Source organism: Phaenicophaeus curvirostris, chromosome 5 (genome assembly GCF_032191515.1).
Source record: "Phaenicophaeus curvirostris isolate KB17595 chromosome 5, BPBGC_Pcur_1.0, whole genome shotgun sequence".
NCBI classification, from domain to species: Eukaryota; Metazoa; Chordata; class Aves; order Cuculiformes; family Cuculidae; genus Phaenicophaeus; species Phaenicophaeus curvirostris.
The window spans coordinates 1,202,578-1,226,167 of NC_091396.1; the positions used below are offsets into that span (position 1 = coordinate 1,202,578).

Consider the following 23,590-nt stretch of genomic DNA (forward strand, 5'->3'; position numbering starts at 1 on the left):
CCCTCCTGCTTCCAAAGCCAACTGCGAGGCTCTCTGGAGATGCTGAGATGATAGAGCAGCTCCCATCTCCTCATAACACAAGGAGCAGAACCTAACAAGACCTTTAAGACTCAGGGAGGAGGAAAAGACTGGTTAGGAACTTCTCTTCTTTCCCATCCTGGTTTGCTCCGTTATTGCTTTCCTGCCACTCTGAACAGGATTTTCTCCTCCTGACATCATTTCTGATGCCACTTTGGGTCATTGTCATTCAGAGGTGACACCCCTCAGAGCACAAGTTAATCCTCCTCGCCCACCAAGCCAAAATTAGAGCGAACAAGAGAATCACAGCACCATTTAGGCTGGAAAAGATGTTTAAGACTATCGAGTCGAACTGTAAACCCAACACCACCAGCTCCACCACTGAACTCAGTCCCTCAGCGCCACAAGCAGACAAACAACCCCTCACACTTGTTATACCCGAGGCTAAAACACCAAAGCAGAGGGGTGTGTGCGTGTTGAGACCCCTCCAGTTGGGATATGAATCCTCAAACACGAATAAAGGCACCCAATTTGCCTAAATTATTGAAGAAGACATTAATAATTTCATGACTTTGTTACAGCAAATGAAGCAAATAACTTCCCAGCGCTCTCCCCCTTGATTAATGAGTGGTGACGATGGGGCAGCACTCTTAATTAAACTCTGGGTGCAATTAGATCTGATTTTAAGCACACACCAGGAAGGCAACAGGCTGTGACTGCCCTTGCCCCACTCAACAAACACTTCCAAGCGGCTCCTGAGGAGACGGGGAGCAAAGACGCACGCGGAACTACAGGGGCACCGCAGCTCCAGCCGCTCCCAAGAGCCACTCGCAGCCTTTATCAGCACATTCGAGTGCTGCTGTGGGAATGAACACCACCGGGCACCCTCGTGCTTTCACCTCATTTTATTTAACAACATGGTATTTGTCACTTAAGTGCTGAAGCTCCAACGTGTTCCAAATTCGCCCAGCACGGAGGGAACACAGGGAAACAAAACTCCTTCCAAAGGCAAACAGAAGAACTTGGGCTCAATTTTTCAAGGCAATTAAATAAACCAAACGCAGGTTCGGGGGTTTTTTTCCAAACAAGAGGTAGGGAGGAAAAGAGAGATGGAAATGCTGGCAAATCTCCTGGCGGCACCTGCGTCAGATCCATCTCGAGAGAGACAAGATCATCCACATGGTGGAGGTTCCAGGCTGGCAAAGCCGAAGCTCCCTAAGCTGAAAGGGGCTCCTAGCCACGAGGCCGCAGGTCGGTAGCGGCTCTTTCACCCAACTGAGGTTTTCACAGTCTCAACGAAGAGGGTTGGGCGTAGGCAAACGCTGTCACTGTATCAAAAATGAGTTTGCTGGAGAAGAGGGTGGTTTGTAAAGGACAAACCGTTCCTGCCGCGCTGCCGATCCTGCCAGCCGCGCTGCGTCCTTCGGGAACGGTCCGAGAGGTAGGCGTGCTCAGACGGAGACCTTCTCCATGACGCTGTCCGTGACGTGCACCTCGTCAGCCTGCACCGTCACCGTGGCCGACTGCCCGCAGATATGCTGGTGGTCCTTCCAGTCCTGCAAGAGAAGAGCGGATGGAAAGGGAAGGTTTAGATTAGATATCAGGAACAATTTCTTCACCAAAAGGGTTTTCAGGCACTGGCAGAGGCTGCCCGGGGAGGTGGTGGATTCCCCATCCCTGGAGAGGTTCAAGAGATGGGTGGATGAGGTGCTCAGGGATGGTTTAGGGACAGGGACAGTTAGACTTGATGATCTCAAAGGCCTTTCCAACCAACTGATTCTCTGAAAGGCCATGAAGAGAAAAGGCTTTGCAAAGCACACAGCTGGCAAAAGCACAGGGTGCCCCAGCAGAAGCCCTGTAGAAGAAGCACTTTCTCCAGCGTGGATGGATCACAGGGATCTCTAGTGCCAAGTGAGACTGATAATGGAGATGAGAGGAACCAAGTAATGGGTCAGTAGAGGAGGAAACAAAACGGAAAGTTGGCTTCTCAACCCAAACCCCAATCCAGGACATGGCTGTCAGTCAGCTCAGGAGTCAGAACCCCAGTTTTAAACCCTCTCCTGAAGGGAAGTGTTGGATAGAGGGTCTCCGTTCAGCAACAACAAAGGAGAGGATACAATTCCACCCAGGACCGGTTTTAACTTTAACTAACACACCACTCCTCTAACTTGCCGAGCCCGGAGGCCACAGAATGTGGCTCACAAACCCTAGGGGGGATCTCAAGGCATCAGACAAGCTCTCCGGACTCTCCCATCCTGCCTCTCTTGCCCATCAGAAGGAAGGCAGAGATGTCCGGCTCTACCTCAAGGTCACCCAACCTCTCCAGAGAACAGAATCCACAACCCACAAACAAGCCGATACCTTCCTCTGGCAGAAAGTAGAGCAGTAGTTGACTTTGTGGCATCCTGTGCACTCGTTCATCGCCTCACGACCACAGTTGACACAGGACTGCTGAGAAAACAGACAGCAAATCGATTACAGCATAGATAGCAACAGCAGGGAGATCACCAAAGAGCAGTTAATACCCATGATGTCATACGAACAGTGGTAAAGCAAATACCTCCTCAACACATCAACCCAGACCAAACAGGGCTCTGGACACGGGAGGCCACACCTCAAATCCTGGGTTCTGTTTTGGGCCCCTCACTCCAAGACAGACATTGAGGGGCTGGAGCGAGTCCAGAGAAGGGAACGGAGCTGGGGATGGGGCTGGAGAAACAAGAGGCAGCTGAGGGAGCTGGGGGTGTTTAGCCTGGAGAAGAGGAGGCTGAGGGGAGACCTCATTGCTCTCTGCAGCTCCTGGAGAGGAGGTGGGAGCCAGGCAGGTGCTGGATTCTTCTCCCAGGTAAGAAGTGAGGCCATTTCGGAAATGGCCTCAAGTCACACAAGGGGAGGTTTAGAGTGGGCATTGGGAAAAAAATTTCTTCACTGAAAGAGTGGTGAAGCATTGGAAGAGGCTGCCCAGGGCAGTGATGGAGCCTCCAGCCCTGGAGGGGTTCAAAAAACACGTGGCTGTGGCACTTCAGGCACAGTAGGGTTGCACTGATGGTCAGACTGGATGAGCTTAGAGATCTTTTCCAACCTTAATGATTCTGCAATTCTGATTCTATGCTTTCCAAGACCCATTCTCCTCATCATTTTATTAGGGATCACTTGGAAAAATGAAATGCCCCTTTGTTTTCCTCTCTGGAGGACAAGACGCCCTTTAAAACCACACGTGAGATACTGAGCGATCATAGAACTTTGTTCAGAGCTGCCTCCCTCTGTGTAATTCCTGGATTTGCTTAACCAGAGCCAGGTTATTGGTTAATCTTTCCCAGTATTTTAAGAGGAAAAGGGGATCTGGGCTGAGCAGGCTGGTTCCTTTGTCAGTCAGCAGCACAATCACATAAGCAGCATCCCAACATGGAAACAAGAGACAGAGGTAAAATTAAGAAGGCTATAAAAGGATCAAGGACTTAAACATGGAAGTAAGATGAGATAGGATACATGGATGAAAAATCACACCTGTTTTGAAAGGATGTTTTTGTGTCTATCGCTTTAATCTAGTATGAGCAACACCAATTAATATAACCTGGATATTTAGGTGGAAACATCATTGAACTCTCCCAAAAATAAGCACTTCACAGAGCATTCCACTTCCAACTCATTAAATTACTGCCAAATCATTAGCACGTCAGCGCGGCAGCACGAGGCCGCGACAGGAACCGTTTCTGGGCTGTGAAATTATCACTGGTGTCGTTAATCCCACCACCTCCTTCTCTTTTGAGCAGCATCAGTTTAAGACTCAGCGCCCCAATTAGCATCGAGCTCATCACGCCGTCTGCTCGCACCTTACCTGCAATTAACGGTTTGTGTAACTGACCTGGGTTTGTGTTCTGAGGTGCGGCCGGGGATTTAGGTGGCAAAAAAAGGAGCTGGGAGCTGCTCTCTGGGACTTGCAAAGCCTGTCCCAAAGGGGTAATTGCTCGGGGCTGTTCCTAACCAGTAGAGGACCGGGACATGTCGAATGCACAGCGTGTGCAGTTGTATCTGGGTGTCTTAGAGAGATTCCCGACCACCACGTACAGCGCTAAGTGTGGGTCCCAGGTGAGCTCAACTCCTACTCCCACTCTGGAAGCCAGAGGGAATCATGAAGGTTTGAAAACCAGCTCACAGGACAAAAAGGAAGAGAGTTTCCTTCCTCTGACCCCTCAGTGACAGCTGCCCATTGGAGCCGCAACACTCAGAGGTGAGTGAGGATGATTAACAGGCCAGAGAAACGATAGGGAAACCCTAGAAGGGCTGGGAGAGGGGACAGGCTTTGCTACGACAGAGCATGGAGGGCTAGGAAGATGATGGAGGGCTGGAGCACCTTCCGTACAAGGACAGGTTGAGAGAGTTGGGGTTGTTCAGCCTGGAGAAGAGAAGGCTCCAAGGAGACCTTAGAGCAGCTTCCAGGGCTGAAAAGAGCTCTGGGAAAGCTGGGGAGGGGCTTTTTACGAGGGCCTGGAGTGATAGGATGAGGGGAAATGGCTTTAAACTGGAAAGAGGAAGGTTCAGATGGGACATTAGGAAGGGGTGGCTGCCCCATCCCTGGAGGGGTTCAAGGCCAGGTTGGATGGAGCTTGGAGCCCCTGATCCAGCGGGAGGTGTCTCTGTCCATGGCAGGGGTGGGACTGGAGGGGCTTTGAGGTCCCTTCCAACCCAACCCATTCCAGGATTCTATGATTAGTGCTGCTAGGGAAAGCCCAGATCACTTCTGGAAGACACAGAACACGTAACTCCTGCAGCAACGATAAACTCCACATCTAGAAGTGGAAAAAGACCAATAAAAAGGTCTCCTCATGAAACATGAGATCTCCCCTTCCAGCTTACCTTGATGATGATTTCTGATTTCCCATCCACGTCTTCCGTCTGTTGAAATAACTGGTTCTGATATTGCTGCAAGGAAAAACACACCAGAGCTGTCATTTCCCAGCTGTGAGGGGATGAAGAGGGGGCTCTGTATGGAGGGTCCCAACACTGAGCATGTTCCATCAAGTCCAAACCTGCTGCTGTAGGAGGATAGAGGGGAACCATCACTCCCTGCTTCTACTAGAGGAACACTGACCTTATGCGGAGACAGAGGAAGGAGCTTGTGAGGTGATAAACAAGCCCAAGGTGACAAACTGCCAGTGAAATACAGCATTGACTCAAACCCCACTCATCCCATTCCAGCCAGCCAAGCATTCCTTAAAGGGGGTGGGTTTAGTGCCAGAAAGGAACTGTACCACCCCATGAGAACCTAAGAGGTTGACAAAGGAGAGAGGAAAAAGCCAAGTGCCACTTTCTTGGGCCAAATTTTGGGTCAAAACAGAGTCTGAAGGGATGGCAGAGCCCGACAGAATGGATTAGGGCAAAAACCCAGACAAAATTAACACCCTCGGTACTTCAGAAAGAGCATCATCCATAAACATTACTGCTTTCAGACAGGTTTGGAATCAAACAGTCTCCAGAGGTGGCTTGCAAAGCACACGTCGGGGCTGCAGATCTTCAAAGCAGCCCAAGCCCGATGGATGTTGCGCCCACTGCCTCACCAGGCTCTCAGCCAGCACTGCCAAGACAGGAGCCCTAAACCAAAGGAATTCCAACAGATCCCAACTGGATTAGGTGTTAAACCTCTCCTGCCTCTGCTCCGAGCCCCAAACCTTCTGATGGAAGCCACGCGTTTAGCCCCACTCTCTCCACTTTTTCTCTCTCTCCACACAGCGAGCCCTCTGCTTCCACACAGCCCAGGGTGTGAGGAATTCAAGCCAGGCAGAAACTACAGAGAAGGGTAGGAGAGGAACAAGCCACACACAGCCAGATCTCTCACAAAAAACAGCTCCAGAAGACCTAAACCCCCAATTCTCACTGTTTTCATGGCTGCTTGGGAGTACCCAAGCCATAATTTGCTTAGAGAGCTCCATTTCTTAACTGCCTGAACCTTTTTAGGCTGATTTCATGTTTTCCAGCCCTCAATTGCTTAATCTTTCTAAAAAGGAATCCAGCTGCTCCAGCTGTTGGCTGAATTAATCTTCCACCTTGCTTTAAGCAGACTGGGCTCTGAAGGCATCACTGCAGTAGCAGGAAAGGACTATTGCAGTTAAACACTTGTCATGCTGCAACACCGATTCCTTTACATTTCTACAGAAAAAAACTCTTTGCCACATGGCCTCAATCTCTTTGTGCTGGAAGATATTGCTTGAAGATAACAGAGTTCGGCGAGTTCACGCGTTCTTCCCCTCCAAAAGTTCATCTGATAGAAACGATGGCTTAATACACACTCAAAAAAATTGCATTTTGAAGCATACAGACCTTTGTAAGTCCTGCATTTAATCCATTCCCTTCTGGGCCAGGCCTGCAAATCATCAAATCTCTCCTGCAAGAGACGCTCAGCCTCTGTTGCCCCCTCACTCTCTTCCTAAATGGTTTTCCCTAAGTAAAAAAATGCAGTAAAGCCAACATGCAGAACCCCTCCAGGGATGGAGACTCCAGCCCTGCCCTGGGCAGCCTCACCAGTGCTTCACCACTCTGTCAGCGAAGAAATGTTTCCTGATATCCAACCTTAACCTCCCGTGGTGCACCTTGAGGCCCTTTCCTCTCATCCTGTAACTTAACTATAACCTCTATCTGCAGCGTCTCCACAGAACCTTGTAGCTTTGCTTTCTCACGTGTCCTCGCTGTCTCAGCGGAGCAATAATCCCCTTTCCAGTGCTACCAACACTCCAGGCAGACTCCAGCATCTTCTCCAGATCTCTCTTCACAGTAAAGCACAGTTTTTCTCCCAGGGAGTTATCCTGGACCTCCTTTCAGGCAATTGTAGACAGCGATGAGGTCTCCTTGGCCTCCTGTTCTCCAGATAAACAGCCCCAGGGCCCTCAGCCATCTGATTTCTCCAGCCCTTCCATGTCCTTCTTGGAATGAGGGATCCAAAACTGAATCCAGGATTCAAGATGCAGCCTCCCCAGCACCGATTGCAGGGGGACGATCCCTGCCCTGCTCCTGCTGGTCACACTGTTTCTGACACACTGGAGTGATTTGCAATAGACAACAAAGCCTATAAGTTGTGATTAAAAATTCTTAATGTTTAATTTACTGCTCTCTAAGAAAACTGAAACAAGGTGAGCACACAAGTCCTTTTTCCTACACACTTGCTGTTCTTATCACCTCTCGGTGATGGCAGCGGGATGTGGTCAGGGATTTAAGCAGTTTTAAGATCCAGAGAGCTTGAACTCAACATTCTCAAGAGCTGAGACACTGAATGAGAGAAGCTCTGCGCTGTTGTGAGAACTAGAGACAGGTATTATCTACAGTCATGGCCATGAACGTTGTGTATCTGGTTGGGAACCAGCCCGCTTCCAACAGATTCCTTTAATCCTGCTATGTATTAAGTCACTTTTCCAGGAAGAGCCGGGTCTACAGCTCTATTATAAATAGTTTAATCTCGTACAGCCTCTGCTCTGATACAATGACCCAGCTTTCACTTCTAAATACCTCATCACATCCTTGGGTTGGAAGGGACCTTAAAGGGAGAGAGAGAAGGGACCTTAAAGGAGCCTCCAACATCCCTGTTCTCTCAGCATGAAGAAAGCGGCCGCCACACAGCTGAACACTCACCATCTACACCAGGATTTGGTGTCCACATCTCATAAACGTAGGGTTGGATGATGGGAGACCTCAGGACTCACAACACCAACCCTGCTACCCACCACTCCTGGAGTCCCAGAGCACTCTATTCCTTGCCCCATGATACAAATAACTGATTTCTCTCGGCAATGCTGCTCTCAGAACATGAAGAAACAATCCCAAGGGGCTATCACCGTAACAGGCAGCAAAAACCAGCAAGACATCCTTGGCCGAGTCACCTCTGGCATCATTACCTCTTTCCTCTCCACGTCAGCTTGGATTTTGGCTTGGGTGACAGCCGCCTCGCGGAAGGAGGAGCTGGCCTGCTTGGCCTGTTCGATGAGGGTCTTGAGCTGCTGGGCGGTGTTGAGCAAGGAGTTGACCGTCTCCTCTAAGTAGAGCCAGCTCCGCTGCTCCGACACTTCCAGCCCGTTCACCACCGAAGGGGAGATGGCTTTGGTGGGGGTGGCAGGGGGCACCGCCAGGGCGGGGAGTGAGGTTAGCACTGAATAGAAAGAAAGACAAAGAAAACAGGCTGAACATTAGGAAAAAAATTTTTCACGGAAAGGGTCATTGGTCCCTGGCAGAGGCTGCCCAGGGAGGGGGTTGAGTCCCCTTCCCTGGAGGGGTTTAAGGGACGGGTGGACGAGGTGCTGAGGGACATGGGTTAGTGATTGATGGGAACGGTTGGACTCGGTGATTCTATGATTCATTAGAATTAAGGCATTTCATTTCTATAGGGGGAGGGTTTCGTGGGGCTGTGTTGAGACATTTGCAAAGGTTAAGGCTGAGAAAGATATTCAGGTGAGCAGCGAAAGCTGGAAGAACCCAGCACAGATTTGGGGAGAGGGAAGGAGCCTCGAAGCCCACAGTACAAGAGGGCATCGCGTGCCAGACGCGTGAACCTCCTCTGACCCACAGCCCTGCCAGTTCACCACACAGATAAATGAAATTCTTCACTCAATGGCTCTTAATTAAAGAGTAATTTCATCCATTTGCACACAGAAGTATTTGTACTCAGATATCCGTAAGAGAAAAATGGGTCTCTTATCAGGAGCTGTTTGCAGAAGAGCCTTTCACACCGTGACATTCCCAGCACAATATTTATCACAACGCGGCATTTGATAACGTATCTAAAGGGAATTACTTCCTATTCCTCATTTTGGCAGAAGTTTATCAGTTAAAATATAGTGTTACTCAGTGAAGCAAATCAGTTTAATTAGTAACATCAAGATCTGAGCAAGGGCTAAAACAAACAAGATTTCACTCTGAACAGAGTAGGAATGTGCTGTGCTGCTCTGCATCAGTAAAGAAAAGGTCCTGTAGCAGGGAGAACATACAATCATAGAATGGGTTGGGTTGGAAGGGACATCAAAGCCCGTCCAGTTCCAACCCTGCCATGGGCAGGGACACCTCCCGCTGGATCAGGGGCACCAAACCTGGCTGGCTTCCTGGGCTGCTCAGAAATGTAGGATTTAAAAAGAAAGGCTTCAGACTGCACAAAGGAACTTTGACAGGGAGGTTCTTCTCCCTCTGGCCTCGGCCCTGGGGAGAGCGCTCCTCGAATCCTGGGGTCAGTGCTGGGCCCCTCCCCACAAGAAGGATGTTGAGGCTCTGGAGCGAGTGCAGAGAAGAGAACGGAGCTGGGGAAGGGGCTGGAGAAGAAGAGGAGCGGCTGAGAGAGCTGGGGGGGTTCAGCCTGGAGAAGAGGAGGCTGAGGGGAGACCTCATTGCTCTCTCCAACTCCCTGAGAGGAGGTTGTGGAGAGGAGGGAGCTGGGCTCTTCTCCCAAGGGACAGGGGACAGGACGAGAGGGAATGGCCTCAAGCTCCACCAGGGGAGGGTCAGGCTGGACAGCAGGAAAAAATCTTTCACGGAAAGGGTGATTGGTCCCTGTCCGAGGCTGCCCAGGGAGGGGGTTGAGTCCCCTTCCCTGGAGGGGTTTAAGGGCCGGGTGGCCGAGGTGCTGAGGGACATGGGTTAGTGATTGATGGGAATGGTTGGACTCAATGATCCCGTGGGTCTCTTCCAACCTGGTGATTCTATGATCACAACAGCCGCCTCCAGGAGAACCCAACAAATCAAAGTTCTCAATAACAGAGTGAAAACCTTCCCACAGAGCAGAAAACCTGCTCGGCCAAACCCCAGCAACCACAAAGCTCGTAAGCAAAGCAGAGCAAAGTCTATTTTTCTACCTCCATCTTTGCCGAGAAAGGTTAAAGAGTAAATTCAAGCACTGCTAACTCGGTCTCAGGTGACGGAGGTAAAACTTACCGATTTTAGGGTGAGATGTGGGCAGCGCAGCTTCAGGAAAAGGGGAAATCTGGCAGTTGTCCTGGTAGCTGGGGTAGTGGGGCTCGGGGTGGCTGACCCGGCACGGCTGCTGGACGTTGGTGTCCTGAACTGTGCAAGAACACCACTGACATTAGGAATCGCTCTGGAACGCAGCCAGCAGGTGCTTCTTGAGCTACTTCTATTTTTTTTATCACGTTTTATATCAGTTCCTATGCTTTATGATAATTCCAAGGGTTGCAAATGAGAAACAGTAGTGTGATCGTACACAATTAGCAAGCAAAGCAACCTGGCACCCATTTAACCTCCCTCTGCTTTCACTTTTAAAGACAAAGCTTACAACTGCCTTCCCTCCCACACGCTTACGGGTAACCACAGGACTCCAAACCGTGGTTCTATGAGCAGGATAGTGCCCTCCCCAGAGCTCATACCCCATGAACCATACTGAAAGGACTCCAATAGATGTCATGCATCTCTATTGTGTCTGATTTATTCAACATTTTTCACTTTAGGCTTGATACTTTGCCTGCTTTCCTTTCTCCCCTAGCATTTTAGGCCAAACGAGGAGTGAAGACAGCGACAGATGGCCTCACACACACCCTAGAAATCAGCAGAGGGGCACATTAGCTCCTGCAACACCCCAAATTCCAACTTCTTTTGTGCAGCTGGTAAGATTTCCAGCTGTTGAAATAATTTCCAAGGCAGGGCAGCAGGTTAGGCATGGTCTCTCCGTAAGCTCTTGAGAAAGAAACCTTATGTGCAGCTGCCCAGGGAGGTGGTTGAGTCCCCTTCCCTGGAGGTGTTTAAGGCACGGGTGGACGAGGTGCTGAGGGATATGGTTTAGTGTTTGATAGGAATGGTTGGACTCGATGATCCGGTGGGTCTCTTCCAACCTGGTTATTCTATGATTCTATGATTCAAAATGATTTTTCCTGCAGCAACAGGCATCCAGCCCCTTTTTTCTCCCTCCCACAGCTGCCCAGCAGCCATACAGCTCAGCTCTTACCAGCAGCTCCACTGAAAACATCGCCCTGGGATGGACTTTCCGAGATAATTGCAGTGGCTTCCACGGTCGATGCACGGTCGAACGTCAGAGCGCCAGACGTAGTGATCTGTCCAGAAGGAGTCACGGTGACTGGAAATAAAAGAATTACTTTCATAATTAACACTCCATTCAGAGGTCTTGGCAGTTCAGCTGCTGACCACCCTGCTCCAAATCACATGAAGTCACTCACAGGTCAGTATATGGCCTGTGGTGCCCAACTTTGGATCCCACCCATAACCAATATGGTTGGGAACAGGAATAAAAGCTCCACGTGGCTTCTGAAGGTGCTGGTGCTGTCCTGCAGGCCTCTGGTCACTGAGCATATGAAGCAGAATGGTCACTCACAGCTCGCTGCCTCCCAAATCACCACTTTTTCCATTAGCACAGGAGCAAAAGCACCAATCAGAAAGATCCAGCATGGCCACAAACCCCATCAGCTTCTGGCTGATCCCCATTTATTACAACTTGAGTATGGATTTTACTACATAAAGCAACACAGAAAACCTGTGGATTACAGCCAATTCTGTGACAGTCAGGTTAGCTGGACAATTTTATCTGCCTGTCTGCATGGAATGATAGAATATATTGAGCCAATGCAAGGAATAAGTGACAAAATCCTTTTAGATGAAAACATCTTAGTGGCTTTAAAATGTTTAAAACTCTCTTAAAACAGGTTTTTACAGGAACACCTCCCACCCGAGGACAAGCTGAGAGTTGGGTTGTTCAGCCTGGAGAAGAGAAGGTTGTAGAGTAGCTTCCAGGACTGAAAGGGGCTCCAGGAAAGCTGGGGAGGGGCTCTGGATCAGGGAGGGCAGGGGTTCTCCAGCCCTCAGATCATCTCCGTGGCCTCCTCTGCACTCGCTCCAGCAGCTCCGTGTCCTCCCTGTGCTGAGGATCCAGAACTGGACTTGGGGCTCCAGGTGGGTCTCCCCGAGCGGAGCAGAGGGGCAGGATCCCTCCCTCCCTGCTGCTCCCACGGCTCTGGATTCATCCCACTTGGTAACGTCACCATCCAGATGCCACTAGGGTGATGAGAGCAGGAGGACACAGGCACACGACTGGGAACGGGTGAGCTGAATGAGCTTGCAAATTAATTTCTGTTCTCACACAGCAGGGTTTGACAATCAAAACCAGTAAAGTAACAAAGCACGTTCTGAACGTTAGAGGGGAATTTGCAGATGAAAGTGGCACCTTCTGCCACTTTCATTAACGACTTTCAGGCTGTGGGTTTCATTCCAGCTGCTTAGAGCTTCCTTTTCCATGCGTTTCAAGAATTAACACAAAAATTATTACAAAGCCCCCACCAGCTTCTAAAGGACAAAATTCACGCTTGGGGACAACACAGGGTTTCCAGCAGAGCAAAGAAGCCTCAGCCTTATCACTCTAACTGCAACAGGAGAAAACGTGGCTGCCCCATCCCTGGAGGGGTTCAAGGCCAGGCTGGATGGAGCTTGGAGCCCCTGATCCCGTGGGAGGTGTCCCTGCCCATGGCAGGGGTGGGACTGGATGGGCTTTGAGGTCCCTTCCAACCCAAACCATTCCACCATTCCATGAAATTTCTCAATTGTGGCTGTGAGGTTTTTTTCTCCTACTCAAGCAGCAGTCCCAATGTGGCAACACTAGTTTCTACAAATAGGAAGTGAAATTTGTTTTCCTGCACTCATAAAACTATCCCATGGAAAGGAAGTGGCAAGGAGAAAGACCTTTCCCAGCTGGTTAGATCCAAGGGGACTCTGACTGGTGCAAGATATCCAGTGTGGCCGCTCATCAGCAAAAAAAGGAAGTTATTTTATCACAGAACTTACATGTAGTAGCCGCTGTTGCTGGCAGCAGAGTGATGTTTTTGGAGCAGTCCTTCTTTGCTGGAGTTGCAGGCATGTCGTTTTCCTTTTTCCGCCTTTTATATGGTACAAAGAGTCGAATGGGGCCGCTCTGGGCAAAACAGAACACAAGGGAAGAAGAAGAAGAGAGGAAAAGCATTAGTTGAGGCACCTCTGGGGATTTGGGGTTTGCTTCTCATCTTTCCAGATGCAGTTAAAGTCAAGCAGCCCACATTCCCATGGAATACGTGGTTTGCAACAATTAACGAAAAACCTTCTAATCCAAACCAAAAAGAGTGAAAAAGGAGTTGCACTCAACTCCCTCCAGCTGAACAGACACAGATTCATCCACTTCTCACTGTTCTTTAAGGAACAGAGCTGGGAAAATCAACTGCTGGGCGAGGTGGTGGGAGAGAAGAGAACAAGAGTGAGGGGAAGGCAGGAAGTTTCAGGTGTAGGAAACAAGCAAACAATCCAGTTCAAAGCAGAAAAGAAACACAAAACACACACCACTTCAAGTCAAGTTAAAGGCTTTTGCTTTCAGGATTTTAACCTCATTTTTCAAACAAACAAGCAAACAACAAAAATCCTCAAGCAGTTAATATGAAAATGTGGATGCAACATTGAGTATGACATTACTTCTTACTATTAGAATCATTCAGTCGGAAAAGATCCGATTCATTGATTTTAAACAACAGCTATAAAATCTAGAGCTCACCAGAGTCATGTCGTCACAGCAGGCAGCACACGTACAGGAAGCAGCATGAGGGTTTAAAATCCCATCCTAGAAGTAGAAGATAAACCAGTTCAGCATCAGTAACCAAAACACCGAGAGCATGACTGCATCACAGAATCATGGAATGCTTTGAGGTGGAAGGGACCTCAAAGCCCATCCAGTCCCACCCCTGCCATGGGCAGGGACAACTCCCACTGGATCAGGGGCTCCAAGCCCCATCCAGCCTGGCCTGGAACCCCTCCAGGGATGGGGCAGCCACCCCTGCTCTGGGCAACCTGGGCCAGGGCCTCCCCACCCTCACAGCAAAACATTTCTCCCCCAGATCTCATCTCCATCTCCCCTCTTGCAGCTCCAAATTCTCTGCGAGACTCCTGGACGCTGCAGGAAACAAAGGGCCCAAAGCAACACTTGATGCACAGTGCAAGGGAAGACTATATTTATCAAGCAAGCAGAATGAAGCAAGTCAGTTTATTGAGTTCCAGCATCGTGGGCGAGAGCTTACTTCTTGATTTCTGTGACACAGCCCAAGGCTGCACTGCGTCCTGCATAAACTACACCCCCTTTTCAAGCACAAGCCACATTTGTATCACCTTGTTTGAAAACACATCCAGGAAAATCACTGATTCTCAATCAAATCCAAGTGTTGCTTCCAAGCTGCCTGAGGGCACCATCACATGGAGCTCCACGGAGCTTCACAGAGCTGGCGCGGCAGCGCTGAGAAACGCTGCCTGGACGCTACCTGCCCCTTCCAGCAGAAAGGAGGAAGCAAACTTAACCTTACGTGAATAAGGCACTGCAGGGGCCTCCCAGCATAGCGGATGCTCCTCTTCCAGTCTTTGCTGCTGGCTCGTCCTGCCATAGCTTCGAATTCAGTGGGGCTGTACCAGCTGTCCCCTTGCTTAATGCACCTACCGCGGCCTCCTGAAAGAAAACAGAGGAAAGGAATTGGTAGCGAAGGTTAAGAACCACGTTACCCCTTGGATAAAGAAGTAAATGCTGAAACTGCTGGACAAAGCAGCAGCTAATCCATAGCAAACACCAAACATTCCCACCTGCTGCTTCTCAGCGCTCTGGGAGAGCTGTGCCACTGATGAACTTGGGACAACGACCGCGTGGTTAGAAAGCTCCAGCTCTGGGCCTCACGAGTGCACCAAGAGCCTAGAAGAAATTACTCATCTACAAGAAGGATAAGTCTTTCGGGGATAAGCACCATGAATTCAAGCCTTTTCTTAGTTTACACTTAAATTTCTAAGCCTTGTGGTCACCAAGAAATCTCTCTCTCCGAGCTGTGCTGTCAGGCTTTGCTAACAGTTTCTGCTGCTGCTTCTTCAGCTTTCCCAGGGAGATAAAGAGGAGGGAGTGGCCAAGGGACCCAAGGAGTCCCATTAGGAGACAAGCTCTGTCTTTGCCGTTCCAATTCTTTAGGGCTTTGCAGAAACACGGGTCTACTTCTGAGACAAAAAAAATCTTCGAGTAATTGACCTCTTGCCAAGGAGACTCACCGATGTAAGAAGCTAAAAAGCCTCTCAACAAAGAGCAAAATGCAAGAGAATAATATCCGAAGGGACCAGGCTGACTAGGAAACCTTTTTTCCCCTGCTCACAATCAGCCTGAGGAAAAGAAGAGCACATCAAGGGAAGAAGGAGCCATCGTGCTTCCTCACCCAAGGTTGCCGTTACCTGAGCCGAGCCTGTTCTTGTAGAGAACGCCGCTGATATTCCGGCACCGCACCGGGAGCTCATTCTCATACACAGATGGATCCCAGTTGTACTTTGTTCCAGTTTTCTCTTGAACAGGCGCTAAGGGGGCAGGAGGAGACGGCGGTCCTTGGGAAAAAGAGAAGAGAAAGGTGACAGCAACTGAAAAGCACACTGGCTGTGCCTTCACACGCTCAGCCTGGCTAGGGCAACAGCACCAAGCGGTTAAGGGTAGCGACCAGTACCTTTCTACAGCAAAAACTACAGCTCAAATGCTCTGAAAGTGACTGAAAATAAAGCAAACCGCATCTTAGCACGGATCACAAGCACTGTTCCCCAGGGCTCGGTGTTGGGGCCAGTGCTGTTCAATGTCTCTCAATGATGTGGATAAAGGACTCAGAGCTCCCTTAGTCAGTTTGCAGGAGACACTAAGCTGGGCAGGAGTGTGGATCTGCTGGAGGGCAGGGAGGCTCTGCAGAGGGATCTGGGCAGGCTGGATCCAGGGGCCCAGGCTCTGCAGAGGGATCCGGGCAGGCTGGATCCAGGGGCCCAGGCTCTGCAGAGGGATCCGGGCAGGCTGGATCCAGGGGCCCAGGCTCTGCAGAGGGATCCGGGCAGGCTGGATCCAGGGGCCCAGGCTCTGCAGAGGGATCCGGGCAGGCTGGATCCAGGGGCCCAGGCTCTGCAGAGGGATCCGGGCAGGCTGGATCCAGGAGCTCGGTCCACGATATGATCCAGTAGGGGCAGGAGCATACTGGATACCAGGAAACATTTCTTGACGGAAAGGGTTCTCGGGCCCTGGCAGAGGCTGCCCAGGCCGGTGGTGGAGTCCCCATCCCCAGAAGGAATTAAAAGACAGGCAGACGAGGTGCTCAGGAATGTGGTTCAGCAGCAGACGGTTATGGTTGGACTGGATGATCTCCAAGGTCTTTTCCAACCAAACCACTCTGTGATTGTACGACTCAGGCGGGATGTCCCATTCAGGCCTCGGAGCTCCTAACGAGCAGCAGCCTGACTCCAGCTCTGCTCTTACTTCTCGCTTCTCAAGGAGTTGTAGCCCCAGGCGTGCGGAGCCCGCGGTGCCACCTTGGGGTCCTGTCTTGGTTGGTTTGGCCGCTGGTGCCTGCGCCCGGCACGGCTGCTGTCACAGCCCGAAGGTAGACGGAGTAACACCCAGAATTGTATTTAAACATTTAGTTTATTGCCTATAATGCTCCAATTCCAAGTCAAGAAGAGAAGCTTCAGTCTAGACCAATATCAGCATCCTGTAAGGGTTTGGCTCCTGGTGCCTGCGCCCGGCACGGCTGCTGACCCTCCGCGGAGACTGGCTCTTCTCTGCAGGCTGTTCCCTGCAGGAGTCGCGGCCTCCTCACTGCTGATGCTCTTCTCCCAGAGAAAATGGGATGTCCAGTTCAGGACTTGGAGCTCATTCCTCATCCCAAGCCCTCCTCCTCAGCTGCCCTCGCTGTGCTCTCTGGCTGCTGTGGGATCTGTGCTGGGAATGGATCCTTGATGCTCGCCCTTCCCTGCGGGATCAATGCCGGGAACATCTCCTTCACACTAGCCGTTCCCTGCGGGATCTGTGTGGGGAACGACTCCTTGGTTCCCGTCGTTCCCTGCGGGATCTGTGTGGGGAACGACTCCTTGGTTCCCGTCGTTCCCTGCGGGATCTCTGTGGGGAACGACTCCTTGATTCCCGTCGTTCCCTGCGGGATCTCTGTGGGGAACGACTCCTTGTTTCTTGTCGTTCCCTGCGGGATCTCTGTGGGGAACGACTCCTTGATTCCCGTCGTTCCCTGCGGGATCTCTGTGGGGAACGACTCCTTGTCGCATGTCGTTCCCTGCGGGATCTGCTCTGGGAATGAGCCCTTGAGGCGTGTTGTTCCCTCACTGCCTCCCTCTGTCCCATGGACTCTGACCAGTTGACGTGCCGGCTCCGCTCTGAAGACGCTGGTTCGTCCCGTTCAGGCCTGGGAGCTCGGCCGGCGTCACGAGCAGCATCCCAAGCCGAGCTGTGGCCATCGTGGTGCTGCCTTGGGTATTCTCTTCGGACCCCCTCGAGGTCCGCTCTGTGACCGGCGTCCTGGCCTCTTGCGGAAGAGCTCGTGCGAGGCCACGACGAGCTCCCTGAAGCAAAGAGGGTTCGAGGCCTCAGCCTGTGCTGGTGGCGCGCGATTACATAGACGTCGTAGTGGCGAGGTCCCAGCCTGTGCAGGATGTGGTGGAAAGCCTGCCGGCAGAGGGGACACACGACTCTTTGGCAGCCCCAGTCCCAGATACAGGGAAAACAGAATCGGTGCTGGCACGGGTTCAGGCGAGCTTCATCGTGGATGGTGTCCAGGCAGATCACGCAGTCTGGGACCTCGGAGGCGTCCAGCACCGCGGCCGGCGTCCCCCGGCTGGTGCTGGCCGCCGCGGAAGAGGTGCCCTGCTCCGACGCCATCTCCCGCGGCAAAGGAAGACGATGCCCAGCTGACGGCCGGCCCTGGGGACGCAGCCTGCGGGAAGCAGCCCAGGGGATGGAGGGAAGCGCTGAAGAGGCGCTCGCTCGGCCTCCACGCTGGGCTTGTGGTGCCACGAATGCCAACGATGTCCTGGAGCAGACGAGTCCCAGCAGGAATATCTCTGGGAGCTCCTGCTCCGCGGGCAGGACGCTGACTGCTCCAACACGGGCTGGCAGCAATCGGGAAGGCAGGAGAGCGGTTCCTGCTCCACGAGGGCAGCACAAGAAGGGTCGGGGGACGGCAGGGCGGGCTCCTCGTCCAGCAGAACCTCTCTGTGCGCGTGGCAAAGAGCTCGCAGGACGGGGTGTCCTTCCCCTCACCGTCACACGTCTGCCCTCCACGCAGGGGGACAGCACAGTGGCCCCGCGGGGCTGCTGCAGCCCCAAGAGGAGGGGAGTCCCGGGGGTCTCTGTGACATCACAGAGCTTTGGGGGACCATGCCCAGGCTCGGCCAATCACGGCACGCTTTGCACCTCAAAGCCCACCGACTTCCAACCCCACCCTGGTTCCTCCTGGAGAGCTCAGCCTCCTGGGCTGCAGCCGCAGCGCTCGACAAGGGGAACTCCACAAGCCCCTTCCCACCTCCTCGAGTCCACGGGTTGGGGCACAATAAAGTCTAGGCAAGACCCAAGTGTCCTCATTCTCCTAAACCCTCCCTGGAACGGTGAGCAGGAAGATGAAGCACTCACAAAGGGAACCTGGGCGCTGGGAAAGCCTTGGACACCATTTCTCACTCTTCTGCTTGAGAAACCGGCTGCCAATGGCCTGGACGGACGCCCTCCCTGCTGAGAGCAAAACTGGGCTGGGTGGCCAGGACAAGGAGTGCTGGGGTTCAACCCAGTGGCACTGGGCACAAGCGCTGTCCCCAGGGCTCCGTGCTGGGGCCACTCCTGTCCTATGTCTTTATCCAGCATCGGGATGAGGGGATTGAGAGCTCCCTGAGCAAGTCTGCAGATGACACTAAACCGGGCAGGAGTGTGGATCTGCTGGAGGGTACGGAGGCTCCGCAGAGGGATCTGGGCAGGCTGGATCCAGGGGCCCAGGCTCTGCAGAGGGATCCGGGCAGGCTGGATCCAGGGGCCCAGGCTCTGCAGAGGGATCCGGGCAGGCTGGATCCAGGGGCCCAGGCTCTGCAGAGGGATCGGGACAGGCTGGATCCAGGGGCCCAGGCTCTGCAGAGGGATCGGGACAGGCTGGATCCAGGGGCCCAGCCTCTGCAGAGGGATCGGGACAGAGACGACACTCTAACAGCACATTAGATGCTGAGGGGGTCACCTAGTGTGCTAGGAGCTCCTGGCTGTATTTTCCCTCCCAAGAGACAGATCCATCACTTGTTCGGAGCGCTGCAGCTTTGCTGGGCCAGCTGGTGGGCATGAAGGAGCCAAGCAGCCCTGAACAGAACCTTTGCAATAAAGACACTGGCTACTCTTAAGGATCTTAACTAGCAGCAAGCAGCCTCAATGGAGATAAATCTACATTCAAAGAGCCTTTGAAAACAAACCCATGTGCAGAACTGCGAGACTCATGTTATTTCATGGAATCATGGAATGGTTTGGGTTGGAAGGGACCTCAAAGCCCATCCAGTTCCACCCCTGCCACGGGCAGGGACACCTCCCACTGGATCAGGGGGCTCCAAGCCCCATCCAACCTGGCCTTGAACCCCTCCAGGGATGGGGCAGCCACCCCTGCTCGGGGCAGCCTGGCTCAGGGCCTCCCCACCCTCACAGTGAAGAATTTCTTCCTCAATTCCCATCTAAACCTTTCCCCCTCTAATTTAAAGCCATTCCCCCTCATCCTGTCACTACAAGTCCTTGCAAAAAGCCCCTCCCCAGCTTCCCTGAAGCCCTTTTCAGTCCTGGAAGCTGCTCTAAGGTCTCAGCTCACTTGCCTCTCTTGCAGATCATTAGTGATACAAAAGGATCCACCTGCCTTTGTGGGTGGCATGGGTATAGAAAGGCAGGTAGCTGCCCAGCAGCAGCAGAAGAGCTTTTCAAGAAACTCATTTGCAAGGAATAAAAAAAAAATAAAAAAATGTTTCTGACAGGAAAGAAAACCCAAAAAGCAAGCATTCTGCTCCTGAGAAACACAAGTTGTGTCTGAAGAGGGAGATAAACGATTTTTACAAGGCAATTGCATAATATCATGCATGGAATGGTTTTCAATCCTAGAAACACAGCTAAAATGGAGCAAAAGCAGTAAAATAACAGTTCAGAAACAGATAGCCTCCTACCTGGAGTGAGAGGTGCTGGCGGGCCCTTCAGCCCCGCTGTTTCCACAATGCTGCCGTCTGTGTGAACCACGATGAGAGTGGCTTTCTCAGTATTCAAGCTGTCCCCAATCTGGAGGGCTGTTCTCCCGGACTAGAGCAGAAATAAAGAGTTTAAAGAGTCAAAATAGCAGTGGATTTTGGTACTCCCCCAAAGGAGCATGGCAGCTAGTAGGTTTGGTTTTGAGGACTCAGCCAACTCAGTTGAAAGGCTCCACGTTGCAGGCCCTCAGTTCCACCCCAGAATGAGCACGTGGGTGGAAAGGTAAAACCATAGAATGGATTGGGTTGAATAGACCTCAGAATCCATCCAGTCCCACCCCTGCCATGGGCACGGACACCTCCCACTGGGCCAGGGGCTCCAAGCCCCATCCAACCTGGCCTTGAACCCCTCCAGGGATGGGGCAGCCACCCCTGCTCTGGGCAGCCTGGGCCAGGGCCTCCCCACCCTCACAGCAAAACATTTCTGCCCAAGAGCTCATCAAAATCTCCCCTCTTGCAGCTGAAAACCATTACCCTTCAACCTAACCCTGCCCTCCCTGAGCCAGAGCCCCTCCCCAGCTTCCCTGGAGACCCTTTCAGTCCTGGAAGCTGCTCTCAGTTCCCCCCACAGCCTTCTCTTCTCCAGGCTCCACAACCCCAACTCTCTCAGCCTGGCCTCGGACGGGAGGTGCTCCAGCCCTTGGACCATCTCTGTGGCCTCCCTCCAGCAGATCCAGGTCCTTCTTGTGTTGAAAAAGAGGTGACAAAAACCCCTGTACATCCCCCAGCCAATGGTTTTGTGGCTTCAAGCCTGGCGACTGCAAGGAAAACACAGCTTTGAGCTCACTCCTGCTCGAACACAAAGCGAGCTCTTCTTTTACACTGAGAAAGCAGGTGGGACTTCACAAAGCCCCCAGATGAAATTAAAGGACGCTCACCAGCACGTGGCCTGAAATCGAAGCTGCATTCGCCACAGATGTTGTGAAGACATTGTCCGCGGAGGCCCCGACGTTGGCGACCGTCACTGTGGTGACTTCTGGAACGGAAACCACCCGAGCAGTTAATATTCTGCTGTACCCAGCCAGCCTGTTAAACAGCTAAAAACCAAAAAATACGCCTGCATTTCCTGCTCCCTTCCTATCCAGAACTGACTCCACTTTCAATGACACTTTTAACTCGTCATTAACGCAATCATTGTGACCATCACCATGCTCTGAACATGCTTTAACCTGCCTGAGGTGATCACAGGAGTTACTGGCACGGGATGAACCACGGGCAAAATGGATATTGCATCAAATAAAACCCAAACTGTGATGTTCTTATTAGAAGAGGCGTGATGGGCAAATCTCAAGAGAACAACTGCCTCTCCCTCCGCTATGGATTAATTTCCAAATTACACTTGGGCCAGTGACAAGGTGTCCCAGCTTGGAGCCAAACGCTTCTAGCATGTACGGGATATTTGGCTGCCTAGGGGACATCAGAGATTCGCAGTCCCACACGGGGCTAAGAGTGAAAAACAAACACTGGGGCTCACGCAGAGACACCAGGCTGGGTACAAGGGCATCTAAAATGTTCTTGCCTTCAAAGTCCTGCATGTTTTGGGGTGCTGTGTTAACGGGGCACAGGGCAAAAGCCACTTCAGACACACAAAAGCAACTCTTGCTCCTTTTCCTTTACGGTACATGGGGTGGAAGAGGAGACTGGTGCTTTCCCAGAGTCTGGGAGGGAGCGAAGCCTCAGCCTGGACCTGCCCAGCCCTCGCCGCGTCCCCTGAGGCTGCAGGGAGAGGGTCTGCGGGGTCACGGGGCATTTGGAGGCTGCGGAGGTCAAGGATGCCGTGGGACCTCTGGAGGCCATGGGGCCTTTGGGGGCTGTGGGATCCGTGGAGGCCGTGGGCCCTTTGGGGGCTGTGGGGCCTTTGGGGGCCGTGGGGCCTTTGGGGGCTGTGGGACCCGTGCAGACCGTGGGGCCTTTGGGGGCTGTGGGACCCATGGAGGCCGTGGGGCGGCTGTGGAAGCCGTGGGGCATCTGGAGGCTGGGAGGTTTGTGGAGGTCACAGGGATCAATGGGACACACGGAGATCTGTAGAGACCACGGGGACTCTGGAGGTCGTGGGATCTCTGAATCCTGTTGGGGCTAAGAGTGCTGTGGAAGCCAGAGAGGCTGCAGGGGCTGTGGGGCCTGTGGAGGCCGTGGGGCCTTTGGGGCCTGTGGAGGCCGTGGAGGCCACGGGATCTGTGGAGCCTCCGGGGGCCGCGGGTCCCTGCTGCGGCCTTGGAGGCAGCAGCACGCGCTCCGCCCGCCCTGACCTGCGAAGGCGGCGGCGGCCTCGGCCTCGTCCGCGCCGCGCAGGGGCTCGGGGCCCATCTGGATGTGCTCGGCGCCGGCCGCCATCACCGCCACTCGCGCCACCGCCGCCTCCTCCTCCTCCGCCTTGGACACCACCGCTCGCGGCCGTGGCGGCTGCTGCTGCTGCTGCTTCTGCTGCTTTTCGGGTCTTTCCACGGCCGCCGCCGCCGTCACGGCCGCCGCCTCTGCCAAGCCCAGCTGCTTCGCTGCAGAGTCGGTGTCCTCCATGCGAGGCGAGGGGGGACCGGGGCTCTGGAGCCACACGAGCGCTCTTCGGTGCCTGGACGAGCGGTGCCGAGGATGCTCGAGGGCTTCCGAGCGCTACTCAGAAGTGCCAAGCCCACCGAAACGGTACCGAACGTCTTTCTCTGAGCGGTCCCCAACGCTTTTCCCCAAGGGATGCTGAATGTGTTTAACCAACGGGTTCCAAGCCCTCAGAGCGGTTCCAAAGGGCTTTGACTGAGCAGTTCTGAGCCCACACGAGGGCTCTCAATGGTTTTGAGCTCGCCCAAGCAGTTCTGAGCGATGCCAAACGTGTTTCACCAAGCGATGTTGAACACGTTTCACCGAGGGATGCTGAACGTGTTTAACCAACGGGCTCCAAGCCCTCCAGAGCGTTTGACTGAGCAGCTAGGAGCTCGCCGAGTGCTTCCGAGCCCACCCGAGCGGCTCTGAACGCTTCTCAGCCACCCCGAGCGGTTCCGAACGGTGCCGAGCGCCCCCGAGCGGTCCCGAACGGTTCCGAGCGCCCCCGAGCGGTCCCGAGCGCCCCCGAGCGGTCCCGAACGGGGCTGCCCGAGCGCGGCCGAGCGCCCCCGAGCGATGACGAACGCGGTTGCCCGAGCGGCTCCGAACAGTTCCGAGCCGTACCGAACGGGGCCGCCCGGGCGGTTCCGAGCCCTCCCGAGCGGTTCCGAACGTGGTTGACCGAGCGGCTCCGAACCCTCCCGAGCGCCTTTCCCCGAGGGGTTCCGAACAGTTCCGAGCCCTCCCGAGCGGTTCCGAACGCGGCCGCACGAGCGGTTCCGAACGTGGCTGCCCGAGAGGCTCCGAGCCCTCCCGAGCGGTTCCGAGCGTCTTTCCCCGAGAGGTTCCGAACAGTTCCGAGCCGTTCCGAGCGCGGCCGCCCGGGCGGAACCGAGCGCTTCCGATGGTGCCCGAAGAGTCTCCTCGGGCCTCGGCCGAAGGCGAGCGATGGTTCCCGCCGAGCGGGGACCGCGCCGCCCCGGCGGCTCGGCCGCTCCCGGCCCCC

The 23,590-nt window shown here is 53.3% G+C and overlaps 1 protein-coding gene across 2 annotated transcripts; it reads right to left on the reverse strand.

Annotated features, from left to right (window-relative positions):
- Window positions 1–916: 916 nt before the first annotated feature.
- DEAF1 (DEAF1 transcription factor) lies at window positions 917–22,666 on the reverse strand. Of its 2 annotated transcripts, none has more exons than XM_069857249.1 (13): window positions 22,299–22,666; window positions 20,928–21,025; window positions 19,972–20,101; window positions 15,220–15,366; window positions 14,322–14,461; window positions 13,523–13,588; window positions 12,790–12,916; window positions 10,946–11,074; window positions 9,922–10,050; window positions 7,902–8,152; window positions 4,876–4,941; window positions 2,380–2,466; window positions 917–1,574 (listed from the first exon to the last, which is right to left on the reverse strand). In XM_069857249.1, the coding sequence occupies exons 1-13, from the start codon at window positions 22,564–22,566 to the stop codon at window positions 1,470–1,472; spliced, it is 1,743 nt and encodes a 580-aa protein (XP_069713350.1). In that variant the 5' UTR covers window positions 22,567–22,666; the 3' UTR covers window positions 917–1,469. The 2 variants fall into 2 exon arrangements, with proteins under 2 accessions (XP_069713350.1, XP_069713349.1); XM_069857248.1 differs by having other exon boundaries at window positions 2,380–2,469; window positions 22,299–22,658.
- Window positions 22,667–23,590: the final 924 nt, after the last annotated feature.